The sequence below is a fragment of the Zonotrichia leucophrys genome, chromosome 1A, assembly GCF_028769735.1.
Source record: "Zonotrichia leucophrys gambelii isolate GWCS_2022_RI chromosome 1A, RI_Zleu_2.0, whole genome shotgun sequence".
Taxonomy (NCBI): domain Eukaryota; kingdom Metazoa; phylum Chordata; class Aves; order Passeriformes; family Passerellidae; genus Zonotrichia; species Zonotrichia leucophrys.
Genome location: NC_088170.1, coordinates 61,312,713 through 61,330,595, shown reverse-complemented (window position 1 = coordinate 61,330,595; position 17,883 = coordinate 61,312,713). Strand labels below are relative to the sequence as shown.

Sequence of the window (17,883 nt, the reverse complement as noted above, 5' to 3'; positions counted from 1 at the left end):
AGATATTCCAAACATCTCCCTGCCTGACCAGATGTGGATGTAATCAGGGTCACCATAGGTAAGAGCACAGGATTAGGACTGGAGATACCATTAGGTGGGATGGCAAATAAACTCATCAGAGATTTGCATGTGGGACATTAGATGAAATAAGATGGAAAATGTACAGAAAAGCTTAGGAAAAGGTCTCATTTCTTGGGAAAAATCCCAGGATTAGTATAATGAAAAAATGGGATCCCAGCAGCAGGTCCATGCCCATGTCTCTTTGAGCAAAATATAGACCTCAACAGTGGAAATCAGTATGAAACAGGATCCATCTCAGAGGCTGGCAATGTTCCAGGCACTACTCTGTCTATGAGCTAATAGAGACGTGTAGGCAGTACACTGCAGAAGCAGCTAGATGCCTCCCTATTTAAGCTGCATTTTTCAAGGTGCCTAGTTTGAATTACCTTCTTAGTAGCCCCCAAGTCCATACAAATAGAGACATGACTGTGGACTTCTTAAGATTCAGATGTTTAGTTCTCCAAATTTACACAGAATTCAGAAAATAGTATCTAAACGAAATAGCTGCTGTGAATCAACCCAGTGCTGACTGCTCCACAGGTAACCTTGTGTGTAAAGACCAAAGGCATTTAGTTATCAAACACTGTAACTCACAAAGATTTCTGAAGGAAACAGTATGGATATTTCAGCTGTATGTCTGTGTGTGTATTTCAATACTCACAGCCCTGACTGGATCACCAAAGTCTATCTTCAACCTCCCCATTGCTCTTATGATAGCAATAATGGACTGAATGGTGTTACTGTAGACAACAGCTTTGTACTGTTTACATTCTTCTTCTGAATAACCAGCTTCATGGATAATCCTATGGAAGAAAAAAGTAAATAAATTCTCTATTCAAATTTAAAAATATTTATCTATCACAGTATTTCACCACACTTACTTCATTTGCTTGACAATTGTGCTTTTCCCCGATTCACCAGCTCCTGAAAAACAAACATATGAAAATTCACCATTAGGCTTTTACTAATCTTTGAAAATACATTTTAATTCTATACTTCATGTATTTAACCAATATAAAAACCTTCAACAGGTTACAACATGTTGAACACGCTACAAACTGATTTTTAATATAAAAATGTACCTTCATCTGATAATTTCAAAATCACACCATTTTAAGAACAAATCTACGTTCTAAAAGTCTTTTCTCTTACAGAAGTGAGCATAATCTTTACACAGTCTGCTGGTGTTTCTAATGTGAACAGGTGATAAGTTGCTCAACTTCAAACAGATCTAAAGCTTAATTCCTCTAGACGTCTTTTTAACCAAAATCCACTCTTCACACTGTATTAATGGTCTTTCAAAATTGCAAATGAACACCTTACAATTCTTCAAGGCTTCAGCCCTTGTAACTGTCTTTTGACCCTAGCATAAATAAACCAACAGTCAGCCTACTTTTTGTCAGAACAGATGGCATGAGGTTTGCAGTCAACCTGATATCATTTTAAGTACTTAACAACAACACAAAACAAAAAGCTATGTTAAAATACAAAGCCTAGAAAAACAGTTTCTGTAAACAGACAGGGAAAAAGATGCAGTTTTTGCTGTCTCAACAATCTATCTTTAGTCTGCTTCTTACCCTAAAAAAGCATGTGTAACTCTTACAGCTGCGGTCTAATCCCTTTAGATAGCACACTCCCAGTTTTTCTGTGACTTGTGCTGAATTCTCCCTCTCACAGTTTCCCTTTCTCAATATAGCTTTGCAGAAATGAGTACAATCTTCATACAGTCTACAGGTATTTCTAATGCAAAGAGATTGCCCATTGTCCAACTGCAAAATAACGAAAAGAAAACTCTGACCACAGAAAGGCACTGATAAAGGCTGTACTTATTTGTCTCCAAAAAAAGGGCAAGAACCTGACACATGACAGTCAACCTCATCTTGGATAAAATAAAGGTCATTTTAGTGCCAACACGGTTTACAAAGCACAAACTGTACTACATTTTCATGAGGAAACAGGTGGGTTTGGGGGGAAGGACACTTAACAGATGTAATTTACTTTGACTCTAGTAAGGCTTCCAATGTCTCTGTCCATGGGAGCCCTTGTACCCAGCTGGGTAAGTACCAACCTTAGGGTGTCTGAAAATCTGCCTAGACAGCCACACTTAAAGGCCTGTGTCAATGGCTCAAAAATCCAACTGGAAGGTGTTTAGGCAGTCTCCAGGAGACAACACTGGGCTAGCACAGTTTAGCATTTTCACCAATGACCTGAAAGCAAAAGTAGAATGCACTGACATCAAGGTTGCAGCTGACATGAGCCTGGGAGGCCAGGAAGTGGTTACCAGTTTTAGATAACAGAGGTGTTATTCAGAGGGTTCTCACATGCTAGAGGACTGAGCTGAGGCATCTCAGAACACAGGCAACTGTGAAGTCCTGCAAGGGGCACAGAGTAACACATCCAACACATCAGATTTGGGACTAAGGGGTTAGGAAAACTGTGGGGCTCAAGAAACTGAAGAGTCAGCAGTGGGGCCTTGTGGTGATAAAGATCAACCACATTACAGGGTGCTGCACTGGGTCTGTCTGGGACAAAGTTACCTCTCTTCACAGCAGCCCTTATGGTGCTGCACTTCAGGTTTGTAGCTAAACCAGGGCAGGTAACACTCATTAGTAAGAGAAAGTGATGGTTTTCTTATAGCTGAAAAACGCATGCACAGCAACAAGGCATTTTCTCTTTTCCACCATGTCCCCAGCCCTAGTGAGTAGGCTGGGTGTGGAAAAGAGCTTGAGAAGGGACAGAGCCAGGACAGCTGACCTAAGTCAACCAAAGGGATATTCCACACAACATGATGCCATGCTCAGCAGTAAAAACTCAGGGGAGGGAGGAAGAGGGGTAGTCATTTGTTGTTACAGTGTTTGTCTGGACATTTTTTTGTTATAATCTTCCTAAGTGTGGTTATAGTGAAGGGTCTGGGACATAATTCATACAAGGAGAAGCTGTGGGAACTGGAGTTTTTAACCTGGACAACAGGAGGCTCAGGGGAGACCTCAACACTCTCTACAACTACCTTAAAGGAGGTTTTAGCCAGGTGGGGTCAGTGTCTTCTCACAGGTAATAAGTGATAGGACAATAGTAAATGGCCTCAGGTTGCATCAGACTATTAGGAAAAAATGTCTTCATCAAAGGCATTGTCAAGCATTGAAACAGGCTGCCCAGGGAAGTGGTGAAATCACCATACCTGGAGGCATTTAAAAACTCTAGCTCTGGAACCTGGGGACATGGTTTCGTGGTGGGCTTGACACTGCTGGGTTAATGGTTGGACACAATAACATTATAAGGTTTTTCCAAACTAAAGGATTCTATGATTCTTTCCACACAGCCATTATGCAAGCCAAGGCCCTGCTTTCCAGGAAGTGGCCATACACCAGCCTCCCAGTGAGAAGGAAGGAATTAACTCTGCTCTTTGCTCTGCTAGTGTGTGCAAGCCGTGGTTTTCCCTATTAAAACATCATTATCTTGATCCATGTATCTTCTTGCCTTCCTCTATTTTTTCCTTATCCCAAGGGAGCGGAGAGTGATCACACAGTTGTGTGGGTGTTTGGGTTGACCCTGGCCAACAGCTTCCACTGCTGCAGTGGCAACAGTGCAGATAAGTCAAAGGACACTGCTCATTCCCAGAAGTCAGCATTCATTATGCTGTATCCAAGTACTGTACACAATTCTCCCCCTCAGCACCCAGTAAATGAGATAAAACAAAAAAACAGTTGAAGGTCACTTAGATGTTTAGAGGGCACATGACATTCGAGGAAAAGCTACAAGGAACTGGGCATTTTAATCCTAGAAAGATTGGTGTGGGGAGAAGAAAGTTGGATATCTAAATTTCTGTCCTTTCCATAACACCCACTTAAGACAGCTTAAAGCAGAAGTAACCTTGTCAGACCTACACAACAGAGGTGTGAGGCAAGAACCTCTAGCACAGCCAATTTCAGATAGGGGAAGGAGGTGCAGGGAACCTGCTCAGTGAAGAGGCTGCACTGCCCATAGAGGAAGTAAAAATTGAGCCTTGGAGATCTTCAAGGTTCAACTGGACAAGGCTCCAAGAAACCTTATCTTGATGTTAGCCTGGCTTTGAGCCAAGGCCTAAACTAGATGACCTCTAAGAGGTTTCTTCCAACTGAATTATTTCATTTCTGCAGAAATTTCTATACTCAAATACTACAAAGTGATGCTTTTAGGATATTCCTCTTATTAAACCAAATATGTAGCTTCAGGACAGGCTCAGCCCAATTTAAGACTGGCTGTCAAAGGCTGCCCCACATTCTCCCCAGCACTGCTACTGATGTGGTTACACCTCTCTTTCTCCAACACCACACAATGAGTGCTGGCACCAAGAGGAGACACTGAGCTCACATGAACAGAGCTAAGGAAGAGAGCAGGCCTGCCAGCATCAATCCAGAGTGCTTAATGCCATCTTGAGCTCATGCCAAAGCAAAAGACTTAGTTCTTTATAAACCTGCAAGTTTCTTTATAGAGCAGCAATAGTTCTCAAGAATCTGAAAATCTGGCCATGGGAGTACATTAATATAAACAGAAATCAGACACCAGTACAAAAGTCAGTTGTTATTTAGACACCTGAAGCATTTATAAATCAAATAATCTCAAAATAGCTAATTATGCACTTAAGCGCAAATAGGTGACATAAGTTTAAATTGAAATTACTATAATATGCTTTGGACTAATATTTTCATTCAAATAATTTGAAGATGTTATATTCCCTTCATGCAACAGCAATTTTGGAGATATTAAGAAATAGACTACAGCATTTAATTTACATAATCTCATAAAATGTTCTGTTAAAAATTCATCACATTTGACTAACCAAGAATGTCAGTGTCAGGGCTAGTTGTAGCTTAAAAATTTAATTATTTTTGTCATACACTTTGTACTCCATTTTCTGAGTCAGATATGCATGTTTCTCCATGGTGTAAGAACTCACATGTATCAAATACCTACAATTATCATAAAAACATTCTCAGTTTATAACCACATTCACCCATAATACACAAAGAATAATTAAGTCATTTATTACAGAGTACCTAACATCAGCAGTGAGTTCCTGGAAGGTGCATTTCCCTATGTTATTTAATGGAAAATAGAAATAGTTACACTTGGTTTGGGTTTTTCCTTTAACTGCGCACTGAAATTACTGCAGCATTCCTCATAATCTTTGCAAAGTAGACAGGAAAATTTCACCTAACTCATTGAACCATACTGAAAGGAAATTCATTATTTTTGCACTCCTGAATGCAGAACTCTGCCAGGTTTTCTGACAGATATACTGTGTAAAATTCCCACTTTTATCTCAGCATAAATAAGTTGCTCATACAGCAAAATGAGAACTAACTGTGGTTTAGAAAGTTTTGGAAGAAGCAAGCAGTATTAAATATTACATGTGACAGCTGTGTATGAAATGTCAGAGCTAGCTATACTGTCACTACCAAACACTATCTAAATTTAGACAGACTTGATTGAATATTCCTCAAACATCTAGTAAATGATGCTATTTATTGCTTGCTATTTAAGTGTGATACTTGATTTTAGATCACTACTGTCAATAATTTGAACAGTCTTACTGGCTCTGCTACTATTTATTTATAACAAAAATATTATTTAAAAGACACGACAGTTCTGCTTAGACTAGAAGAACATCAGCATGTAATTAACTGTTAGGCATCACATTAATGGAAGTTTTAATAACTGATTAGTCCTTTCTTCCTCTTGCACACTTTGGGTGCTCCTCAAAAAGAGGGCCACACAATCTACAAAAATCTAATTAAAAGAATTTTAAAACTTTTGTTGATGTAGTTGAGAAAGAATATAACTTGAATTAAATCTAATAATCTTCTTACACCCTCTTGCCAGAAAGCAGGTAGATCCTAATGCAGACACCAAAGAATGGGAGCAAAGCACATCCAACTTAAATAGCAAAATTTCCTATTATCCCCATAGATTCCACTATAATCTGAAGGGCCTTCTGCATCAAAGTTTAATACTCAGGCTTTACCTTCCCACACCATTATCTCCCAGCTAGTATTGTGCTATCCAGAGCAGTATTTGCCTGGATGCAGCAGGAATTCTGCCAGCACTCCATGAACTCAGAGCCAGCACATAAACCCAGGCCTGTGACCAACCCCACCGCAGCACCCACAGCATGGGGAAGCTGACACTCAGCTACAGAAGAGGGACTGAGCTCATATTATCATTTTTCTTTCAAGACCAGCTCTCTACTTTGGAAATAGAAAAAAAATCAAAGCATCTTCATGTTCAAAAAAAACCCCAAACAATCAAAAAACTATTTAACAGATCAATCTCAATGAATATTCCTCTTGCAGGAACCAAGTAAGACAAGCAGAGCTCAAATAAATTTAAGAAACAGCTAAAGCAATATTTGATTCTCCAAGCTGTAAATTGGTCAATTCTAAAAAGAAATTTAAAAACAATTAAAAAGACTGGGTTGGACTCGATCTTAAGGTTCTTTTCCAACCTAAATTATTTTATCACCCTATGACTCATTACTATGAAATTGTAGCAAACACCATCTTAAAATCAATATTCTTTCCAAATGGAGCAAATCTGTATTTAAAATGAACTGAAACATTTAATAATTTGATTAAAATTAACAGGTAAGCAAAAATGTTACTTTAAACTACTTAGAATGTCTCATGACTCATTATCCCACACACTGCCTACATAGGAAGCATTCCAGAACTACTAATATCTGGAACAAATGCTTTATGCACCCATGTACCAAAAGAAAGGGCTGAGATCTTAACAGTAACATTTCTAACCTGGGACACATTTGCTAATTGGTCACTGAAGAAGCCAACCAAATACCAAAGTAAAAAGAAAGGCAAACTTCAAGTTCACAGTATCAATCTTTGGACAAAACCAACTCCCAACAACTATTTCTAATGGAATAAATATAGTCCTCGTATTACTAACATAGAAAAAATATGCAGACTAAATAAAATAACTTAAGCATTAGATAAAAACTAAAGAGAAAAATTGGGCTGGCTTTGAAATAACACCAAATAAGTCAGACTAAGGAATAGAACCCACAAAATGTATACAGCCTTTTATGTTACTAGAAGAGAGTTCAAGTATGGACAAGAGTAATTCATTTAAAACCTTCAACAGATGTTTGCCAGCTTTTCTTTCAGCCTGTAGAATAGGACACTTAGACCAGACTGACTTAAGCATAAAGACACACATGAAATTTAAAATAAAATACACAGACTTATAAATTCTTGGATTCAGGTACTGTAAAGCTCTCTCTCCACAACTTTCCTATCCAATTCTGTCAGACATTTGAGCTTCACAGTAGAAAGCACAAGCTGAATTGTGCCTGTTTCTCAGCAGCCACTGGTCACAGTACAAACTAAACACCCAGTGATTTCTACTCTTTCTGCTATGGGGTCAGGAATCTCTTACAAAAATCAAGTGGCTTCGTACCTTGGAAGTATAATCTCTTAAATTTATCACTTCATGACACATCGGACATGAGATTAAAATTAGAATGCAAGCTGCCAATCAGTGTTACTACACTCAAAATACATCAAGGCTAGTACAAGAAACCCACAGTGGAAACTGCTACAACACACTCTGGACAGGTTGAACACCAAATGAAGCATTCTCCAAAACCCATACTGCTCTGCCTGAATTTTCTTATTTTGTCCACTCCCCCTTTTTGAAGTCTCCCAACAGTAACAGTTATCTACCACCATCTGGTATTCTTATTCTGGGGCAGCTGCTAGCCCTTGCAGCTTATGTCCCTTTTCCCCTTCCCAACTGTTTTTATACAACCAAAGGGAGATATTACTCATTACTTCTGAGGTGGCATTAGTCTTGGAATTTCCACAGCTACTGGAATTTGAATGTGCCAGGAAACTTTCAATGAATTAAGAATCTGTATGATTAGTATCTGGCAGAAAATACTTCAGTAAATTAGCCATGTAGTAATAGTGTGAATCACAGATTACGTCACGGATTTAAACCAGAGAAGTGACAGATTCTAAAATTATGGCACCGATCTCTTTATAGAGATAAAAGAACTGAGATAATTCTCAAGGTTTCAGCAGCTGCAGGCTTAGTTCTACAGAAGCAATACCATTTATACCCATAGGCCACTGTCACTTTTGTAAACTCCCTAAGAAATCAAAAATTAATTACAACTAATTATTTCTTTCCTAGGTCTTCAGTATTGCTCTTAGATGTTTGAAATCAACTTTATACAATAAAATAGTCAATCTATTGTACACAAAACATAATTTAAGAAAACTGTTAAGATAAAATGTCATCTCAAGAAGCAATCAAGTATAAACTTGTGGTAGCATCCTGTATGTATATTCAGGTCTAGGTATCTAATACTAGACTGCTCTGAGTTTCTTAAATTGGTATTTAGTCTGTTACTAGAGCGAACACATAGGCAAGTGATAATGACAGTGTTAATTAGTTTAGTATTGAAACAACAAGGAGAAAATATGAGTTTACATTTAATATAACCTCTGGAACCCAACGAATTCTAAAAATAAATCTTATGGTGAAACAAGGAGGGCACAGACTCCGTTTTGCAAACCTTAAGGTAACTTCTATTCACATCTTTAGAAGTATGAATTGAGTTTTGAGCTACTTGCAATCTTCAATTAGTGCTTCATATCTTTTTATGACAAAGTGTTATGAAGTGTTCTTTTTGCTTAGAATTCAATCATGTGATAGGCTGACATCTAGCAGAAATTATGTGCAATTTTATGTACCATACAAAATTAAATGCATGCAGCCTTTGAATACAAATTCTACCCAGCTCTTCAAACACATTTCTATATTCCTCAGGTGTTTTAAATTACTAGCTCCTGCTACTGCTACATAGTAGGAACCCTTTTATCATTATGTGCATCACTTATAACTGTACAGGGAGTCATCTCACTATAAAGGAGAGCACCAATACAATGCCAAGCATCAAATTTCAGAAATTTTGTGAAACATTCAAAAGGACATGTGGTACCTTGGAATTGAAGCTACTTTAGAAAGGTGTATCTGTTCAGAATGTACAGGAGATCTCTTAAACACCAGAATCACTGCCTTAGACAGGGACAGTGCCATTGTACTTTTTGGTTCAATTAAGACAGAAGCACAGCTTCCTTCACGTGAAGTGCCAAACCCAGCAGGACCAGGACAAGCTGAGAGTCAAAGGCTTGGAAATAAACCTCTCACTTATGCCAGAAATTAAATACAGGTGCTAATGCACCTTTGGAGATGCAAACCACTTGGTAATCGTGCTTGCTGCCTGACAACTACATGGCACATCACCAGCAGCTAAACATGCATGGCTTCAGGTTTATCTAAGATGCCAATACTGACAGCAGCTTGGTAAGATTAGCAGTTGGCTATTTAAATGTATCAGAGGCCAGCATCCACACTAATGGCATCTAAAATACTTGAAAATATCTCCAAAATTCAAAGCCCAAAAACTTGCTAGGATTTTGAATGGAACTTCAATATAGCAAATAACTATCTGCTCTACAAAACTGAAGTAAGATTTAAATTTGCTACTTCAAAAAAATCAAGTGGCTTTCTTCTCCCATACTAAGTAGTATGCTCAGAAACAATTACTACCTAATTTAAAATCATGGTATGAAAGAATTTGATTAAAGATCTTCTTGAACACGAGTTTCAGTGGTTGTTGTATGTGAGCCCAATCTAGGAGATAAATGGTGACTGCTCCAAAAGAAAGAGCCAAGTCCTTTACTCTTATAATGTCTACCACGAGAGTTACCATCAATTTCTGTCAACAGAGTACAGCATGCCTCATCCAGTCTTTCAAACATATATCTAATAAACCTTCCAGAAAACCACAGTGCCTTGACATTGCTCTCTACAGTGTGCTTGGCCTTCATGGCCTTTTACAATGCACCATGCCATAAATACGGTGTGCAAAGATGGGCAGGTTCAGAGGTACCAGGGCAAACTAACTAAGCAGGCTATCATTCATCACAGCCAAAAATGCTTTATAAAAAATTGTCCTCTGCAACAAAGGCATACTTTATGGAGGTTGTTCTGGCAGAAAGATACAACAAAACAACTTGAAATAACAATGTATTTTCATTGCAAGCCCCATTTCCAATTCAGAACAAAACTACTGTTGTTCTATCTACAATTTTGACAGAACCTACTGTCCCAGCTACCACACAGAACTATGTAACTGCAGAGTTAGGACAATCTGAAAACTGAGTGTGCATTTCTAGCAAAACAGGAAAAATATCTCTCACGTAAATATCAACTGATTTTATTCAAAACTCTACTTGTTACATAACACCAAGGCATTTGTTGCAAATGTGATAAATGGGTACTGTCAAAGTTCATATCAGGGAAAATGCAATTACACTAAAAGCTGTCCCATTATTGTAGAAACAAAGCAATAAACTTCAGTTCATGTAAATTTTCAATATTCATCCACACCTAACTTAAGAGTTTTTCATCCTGTAGCTCAAGGACTAAGATCTACAAAAAAAAAGGAGAATAAGCATATTGATAGCTGACCTAAATGCACTTCAATGTCACCAACTCCACCAGAACTCAGATGGACTGAAAGTGACAGAGATTAAAATGTAAAAAGTTCCTAGATATCAGTGGACAATTTCTTTCAAATACAAACATTTTCATAACTCCTATTTGTATTTGAAGCAAGAAAGAAAATTCATGAGCATAGTCCACCTTATTTTTTATTACATGCACATGCATTTTACACATAAAACTGCCCTGAAGTAGGGTGAACAGTACTTTAAAAATACAGCTTTTTTTAGGTTTTGTTGTTGTTTAAACAGAATTAGTATTTAACCAGTCTCATATTAAACTGAGACAGCTTTGAAGTATATAAAAATTTCAACCCCCTCCAAGACACCCAACAATCCCAGAAGCAAGGAGTAAGACAGACACCTACATAAACAGGTGTTGGGCTTCAAGCAAGTACGTAATCAAAGGCTGATCTAACCTAACCCCAAATGCTGCTCTGTTCCAGAACAGCAGATAGAGAAAATAGAAATAGACCCTCATCTAGGAATTAGATGACAGCTTTCACCAGCTAACACTGCAGCCCTAAAGCATATTAGAAGGGATCCATGTCAATGATTTAAGAGTTGTATGCTTAAGCATTTATATGCTTTAGAAAGAATATAACACCTTTGCCAAGAGTTTACCAGATTTATTAAGGATCTGCACACAGCTGAGAAATCCACTTTCAAAACGCTTCAAGACATATTTAATGCATCAAGAATACAGTCAGCACTTCAATGAGACTTCTCAACTTATTTTCAGTCCAGCACTGTATAAAACATTACTAGCAGACATGAAATCAACAGGATTCAAAATAACATTTCTTTAAATGAAACCTATAAATACTTAAAAACAATTGTCTGGTTTGCTCCCAATTTGTTTATTGCAAGACCCATAACTCCAGTAATAGAAAGTTTTAAAATTGCATTCCAATACTGCATTCACACTGTGTTCTATTTTAATATTACTACAACTTTACTGTTGCCTCCATTCTCTTCTTTACTGTTTGACACTGGGCTGGCAGTTGCACCTCTTGCCCACAAGCATCTTGCATTCACCAAGAAGTGCTAGGTAGAAGAGGATTCTTCCTAGTCAAGCCTACAACCTACAAAACAGAAGAGCATGAAGAAGCACAGATCTGATGCTCCCTGTATTTGGAACAAAAAAACTCCTACCTCTAACTGGCAATCAGCACATTGCTTAACGTGGGCTGCCTCTGTCTCCTATTGTAGCAAAGAAATCTTTAAAAAGTGGGTTTTGAATAGAGTTTAACATGTCTACCAAGTGGACCTTGCAGGTCCTGCAAATTTCACATTATTCCTAACCCAATTCTACAGTGAACTGTGAAACAGAAATACAGAAATTGAAAGCACCCTATTCTGCATCCATTTTCCCCTCCACCTGCTACTCTGCATTTCCAGCACATATCTCTGCTCCTCATTATGCTTTTAGTCAGGTCCTCATCAGACCATTATGAAATACCAGTTGAATTGACCACTCCAGCAGCAAACTAAGTCTAATCAGGACAGGCAGTCTGACTACTCAACCAGCAAAAAAACCCTGAATTAAACATTTAAAAGTGACAGGGACAGGGCAAAGCTACTCAGCCAGATGCTGCAAAAGCACTTTACTTTTTAGCAAGGCAGAGCTTCCAGAATAGCTCTGCTGCTTGTAAGACAACATCCACTGCTTACTTGCAGCACTCCATCACAGATTTAGAAAGCAGGCAAGATCCACTTTAGTTTTATTGGAAACTATTAAAAACCCCCAGAGATTCAGAATGTCCTTACAACAGTGACCAATAAAAAACTTGTAGCATGATTCAAACAACTACAACGGCTTTGTCCATGTAAAAAACCCCAAGTCATATGCAAAAACATATTTTATAAACTTTGCAAAAGGAAGATAGGATTACAGGTAGCCATTTGACAGCACCAGTACTTTCAAGTCAAGAAACAGGTCATATTAAATTCTAGACTATTAATTATAAACCCACTTCACAGTTTCAACAGGAATTTTCATTACAGGACATTGATTACTTCTATAAAAACAATCTGCTTAGAGCAATGATTGTAAAGCCTTCCTGTCCATTCTGGTTGCCCAGATATTGTTATATTTCACTTAAGATTTAATCAGGTAAATTTGCTAAGTATATTACTACAAAGGCAACATTACATTTCTAACCAGAACATTTGAAAAAGCAATGAGGTCCAGTCTATTTCAGAAGTTGAAGCACAGTATATATGAATGTGTTGACTCCTTTAAGTTGCTTCACAAAAAGAATTTTCTAATTTCAGAAATTTTATAGGGACATACAATATTGAAGTTTACATGTACTGGAAAATATAAACACCAAGTACCCATGTAAGCACACACCTATCAGTCAACACAGCAACTTGATTATCAAGTTGTAACAAAGCATACCAGAGGTGGTCTTATTTAAAGCATCAATGACTCTTAAATTACAAAAGCCAGAAGACCAATTTACTTACTTATCACATATTTAACAAGAATTTACTTGCTTATTCCTTATTTAACAAGTCTCTTATTAAAGAATTGGTTCTTAACTGCTTCATGGCAATTACCCCCATCAGCAGAGATCCTGAAAGAACTATACTAAAAGTAACTTTAAAAAATAACAGAAATATGTTTCAAAGGAAGGGGTAGTCAGCAATTGAACCAAAATGAAAGGAAGTCAAAATCTAACCTCAACAGGTAACACACTTTCAAACCGAGGATTGGTGCAGACAGGTATCTGTGACTCGAGGTGATTGCCAGGCCTATACGTTTTAAGCTCCAGAGTTTTTAAGAGTGTAAGTTTTTAACTCCAGAGACTTTGAAGCTGGCAACACAGCTTTGCAAACTCTAAGGGCAAAACCATGATGATGGGAAGCTTCTTCCAAATCCCCAACTCTAACACTCCTTGTATGCACCTGTACTGTATAAGGACTATAAGCAGTCACAAATACGGGTAATTAGTCTACAAAATCACTCCTTTACTTCCCATCCTTGCTAAGAAATCTTATTTTGTCCTGTCTGCTCCTACTTAATGCTCAAGGAGAACAAAATATCTAGCATTAAGAAAAAGATGAGTTCAAATCTCTTCTTGCAGAAGGAAACAGTCCTGGTACACAAGTGTCCCAGCAAAACCAGTTTATTTTTGTCCTAATACTCTAATTTCAAAATCTCAGTTATCCTTCCACGCACAAATGTCACTAAGTTAAGCCACTAAAAGAAACTGAACTTCTAAGAGTGAAAAGTTTTGAGTGAGAAAAATCCAAAGTTCTGATTTTTCCAGCTACTCTATATCCCTTACCAACTTCAATACTTTGTGGATACAGAATCTCACAGGTAAAGCCAACCGAGTTCCATTTACAGAATAATTGTGTAATTTACACAAAGCCTGAGGTAACAGCAGGGCACTGAGCAAACAAGGGGAATGAACAGAACAGCAAACCTAGGCAAAAGCTGGACAACGACTAAGATTCAGAAATGGAAGTTTTTATTAATACAGGTTCTCCTATACATGTCTTGGAAAAAAACCCACAAACTTTTAACAGCTAATTATCAAATCAGTTAAGATCTTTATTGCAGTATTTCCATGGCAAAAAAAATCAAAACCAAAACCCACCCTCACACTTAACAGAACATCTTAAATATCTATTTTCTACACCCAGTTTTGCTGTACCACATTTGCCAGATAGCATGTTACAGGAAACTCTGCTAGACAGCAAAACTGACTTCAGAATTTTATGCCCTCTGAGCCAGACTCATGGCTTGGTTTCAAATTATTTAGCCAAACTTATATGCTGGCTACTCAATTATTCCTTCTCAGAGGACCAAAACAACTAAAAAGTAAAATGTGGCAGCAAAGGAACCCACTTTGGCAATATGAATATTTAAATCACTACAGCCTAACTACAGCACAAAGCCCCAAGTTCAGGTTGTGCCAACACAACCATGCAGTGAGCTGCACTGTAAAGTCTAGTTCTGATGTGAGTTAATTATAACTTCACACAAAGAAGCTAGCTGAAATCCACAACAACTTTGGTAATATAATACATAGGACAGAATAAACTGTCATATATAACAATGATGATACAATAAACTGTGCTGCAGAGAAAAAGTAAGAAGACACTAATTACATCATAGTTTCTTACAAAATTTATGAGTGATCTTGAGGTACTGCCTGCTGGGAGTGGACAGCTTACCAAAAATACCTTACTAGAGCCTCTAATTCAGAAGGAACACAGCAGCAGCTTTACACTGTTTTTGAATGAAAAGTTAAAAAAAAATTCTCAAGCTTAAAATGTTTTCTAACTCTTGAAATATTTTAAAAACCCTTAATACTTGCTGTAATACAACTAATTTTATGTATACATGACTAGACTTTTCAAATCAAAATTTTATAAAAGCCAAGTCACTGTTACCAGTACCATAACAAAGCACATAATGGACAGTTTCTCTTTAACCCTTCCTAAAACAACAGGCACTAAAGTAAATTTTGTCTAAAGAATGCTAAAGAACTAACATCATGATATAATCCTAAATAGTGACTTTATAAAGTAACTTCCAAAAAGAGGAAATATAATAATACAACAGAAGACCTGATATCACTAAAGATAATTTATACTGAAGTCCATGCACACATTAAAGACCAATATTATGATGATGATGATGTGAACTTTTACACCAACATTCAAATAGACTGAGACAAGGACAAAAGAACTCACACTGCAGCAGTACAAACACAACTACAACTAAAGTATGAGTATGCTTACTGCACAGCCCTGAGTCTCCTCTCACAAAAGCAAGGGGCATTATTACACTGTGAGAATCAAGTCACTCCACACAAGTAACATCCTGATTGGCAGAGTCCAACTGCACCATAATAAAATGCAAGAGAACGCCTAGTTCAGAACTCCTGCTAAGTGTAAGGAGACAGGCAGGAATGGGGGGCAGGGGTGTTCACACTAACACAGACAAGACCAACAGCAACAAACCAAACCCAAACATTAAACACTTCTTTTAGGTATCAGCTGTAAATTAGAAATCAGCTGTAAATAAGAGGCGAACTTCGTAAGCATCTATAGATGGCTGTCTCTGAAGGCATGACAGGAAATAGTTTGGTAGAAATGTTTTAGACTAGGCTGGCATAATTTATGAAGATAAGGTCAACAACTCTGAAATTGGCCATGCTTGTGAGAAAAAAGCTTTTCTGAGGGCTCTCCTAAGTTCAGACTCCTAAAGTCTTTCTTGTCTGCAAGTGTGGAGACAAAGAATATTCTGGAGGAAAGGCAAAAGAAGTAATGGTACAAGCAGCATAAATGTATTTTTTCAGTCCAATGTGCAACAGGGTCTGGAAGAAGCCAGGTACTGCCAAGCACTGTGAGGATGATGCTGCTGAAAAGATGAGTAGGGAGCAGGAGTCAGTTTGGCTGAGCAGACAAAGATGCAGGTCTGGAACAAAAGACAAGCAGACAGAAAAAGATGCCTGAGATGTGAAGAACTAGAAAAACAATTAAATAGAATTGTTCTAGTTACCATCTTAAGGAACAGGAAGCTGCAATGGAAAAGATTAAATGCAGCACTGCCTGGTAAATGTCACTTATCTTTAAGAACATGACATGCACACATTCCAGTATGAATCACAAGGATCTATTCAGGAACAGAAAGTGGCTCTGCTAGTCATGAGCACGAAGGTATCCACTGAACTCACATCTACAGCTGTGATTATCCAGAAAGGAGAACACAATGGCAGCTGTCAAACACACGGCCTGTGACTTCCTGGAGCCCAGGAGCTGCTCCTAAAGAATGTTTAGGACATATCTATTGCCTTTTTCATCCAAGATAAAAGAACCTAAACACCAATTTGCTAAGCTTGGTGAAGGATGTGATAATTCAAAAGACAAAGTGCTAATCCTATGAAGTCATGGTGCCAGTTTGAATGTATTCATAAAACCTGATGAGTTTAACCTCATACCAGAAGGCATTCTACTAAATGAGGGACTGCCTGTTCTCCTGCAGTTGGCACAAACTCAGTCTTATGTGCTCTTGCTAATTCCACAGAAATGTGCTTGGGGATGCACACCTGACCAGGATCACATGTCCATTAATGCAGCCCACAGACTGGTCACTCAGAATCACCACCTCCCAACATAAGAATCACATTCATTCTGCAAGCATCACTAGAATTTTTATTTGCTGAATATTAAAAGTTAAGATGAGGAACCATGGAAGAAAAAAACAACTTGGATCTACTACTTTCTGTCTGGAAGCCAGCCAAAATATAAACTGCTTTTCAGAAATCTTACACTAAGTATATGAGTTTATCTGTTAATAAAATAGAAATAAAGAAAATATTACTTCAATTAGGACACAGAAGTTTAGGCATTGTCAACTTGTCACAAATAAACTGCTTAACAAAAAGTATATACTTTTGTAAGTTGAACTTTTAGTGTTGGTCATATAATACATTGCAATTATATTTTCTGTTCAGTTCTCATGAAACTTAAGTTACACATTGATTGAAAATAGTATTAAAGTAAATAAGCTTGTTTATGTAATGGTTTTAAAAGATAAAATCATCAAATCCCATGTATAAACAAGCATTTTCCATCTGGCTTACCAACTACAAGATCAAGTTCAGCTTACTTCTAAGAATGATGGTTCTCAGAAATTTTCCAGGAAAGGCTCTCCTGCTGTTGGGATAGCACATTGAAGTGCACAGAATTACAAGGTTCAAATAACTATACATGGATAATGCTTAGAACCCAGCATTTTTATTCCTAATACCAGCACTGAAAATTTTATTAAGTGATGAACCAATTTACAGATAGGACAAAAGAACGTAGACAATCCAGTTCAAAAGTATTTTGTGCACATTCAATGTATCTGCTTATTCCTAGAGACAAGAAAACAAAACATATATCTAACATGCATGAGTGATATTGTTCACAGTGATGGTTCAGGTACAGCAATGCCACATCTCTCTCAATTAAATCCCTGCAATATCCTGTTTTAGAAAAAAAAATTAGAAAAGCATATGATGGAATAAATTAAATTTCCAGTCTAGAAATCGATTGATTTTATGAACACATCTTGCCTCAACTGAGCATTCTAGCTGAAACTTCAGTAGGATTCTCTAATCACCATGCAAAAAAAAGAATTATATATGCTGGAATAAATCCAATTTAATGTGTCAATTATAATAACAATAGGTGTACAGCCACATGACCTTTTTCTACATATACAAGGTGTCTCAGATGCCACTTG

General features: G+C 37.5%; 1 protein-coding gene across 2 annotated transcripts in view; it reads right to left on the bottom strand.

The window, feature by feature from the left end:
* GNAI1 (G protein subunit alpha i1) overlaps window positions 1-17,883 on the bottom strand; it is a 33,496-nt gene that overhangs the window by 13,000 nt on the left and 2,613 nt on the right. For both annotated transcript variants that reach the window (XM_064702944.1, XM_064702945.1), the window contains exons 2-3: window positions 942-984; window positions 722-863 (exon numbers count right to left, since the gene is read on the bottom strand). In XM_064702944.1, coding sequence (XP_064559014.1) covers window positions 722-863; window positions 942-984 — 185 coding nt within the window. The remainder of the gene's footprint in view (window positions 1-721; window positions 864-941; window positions 985-17,883) is intronic.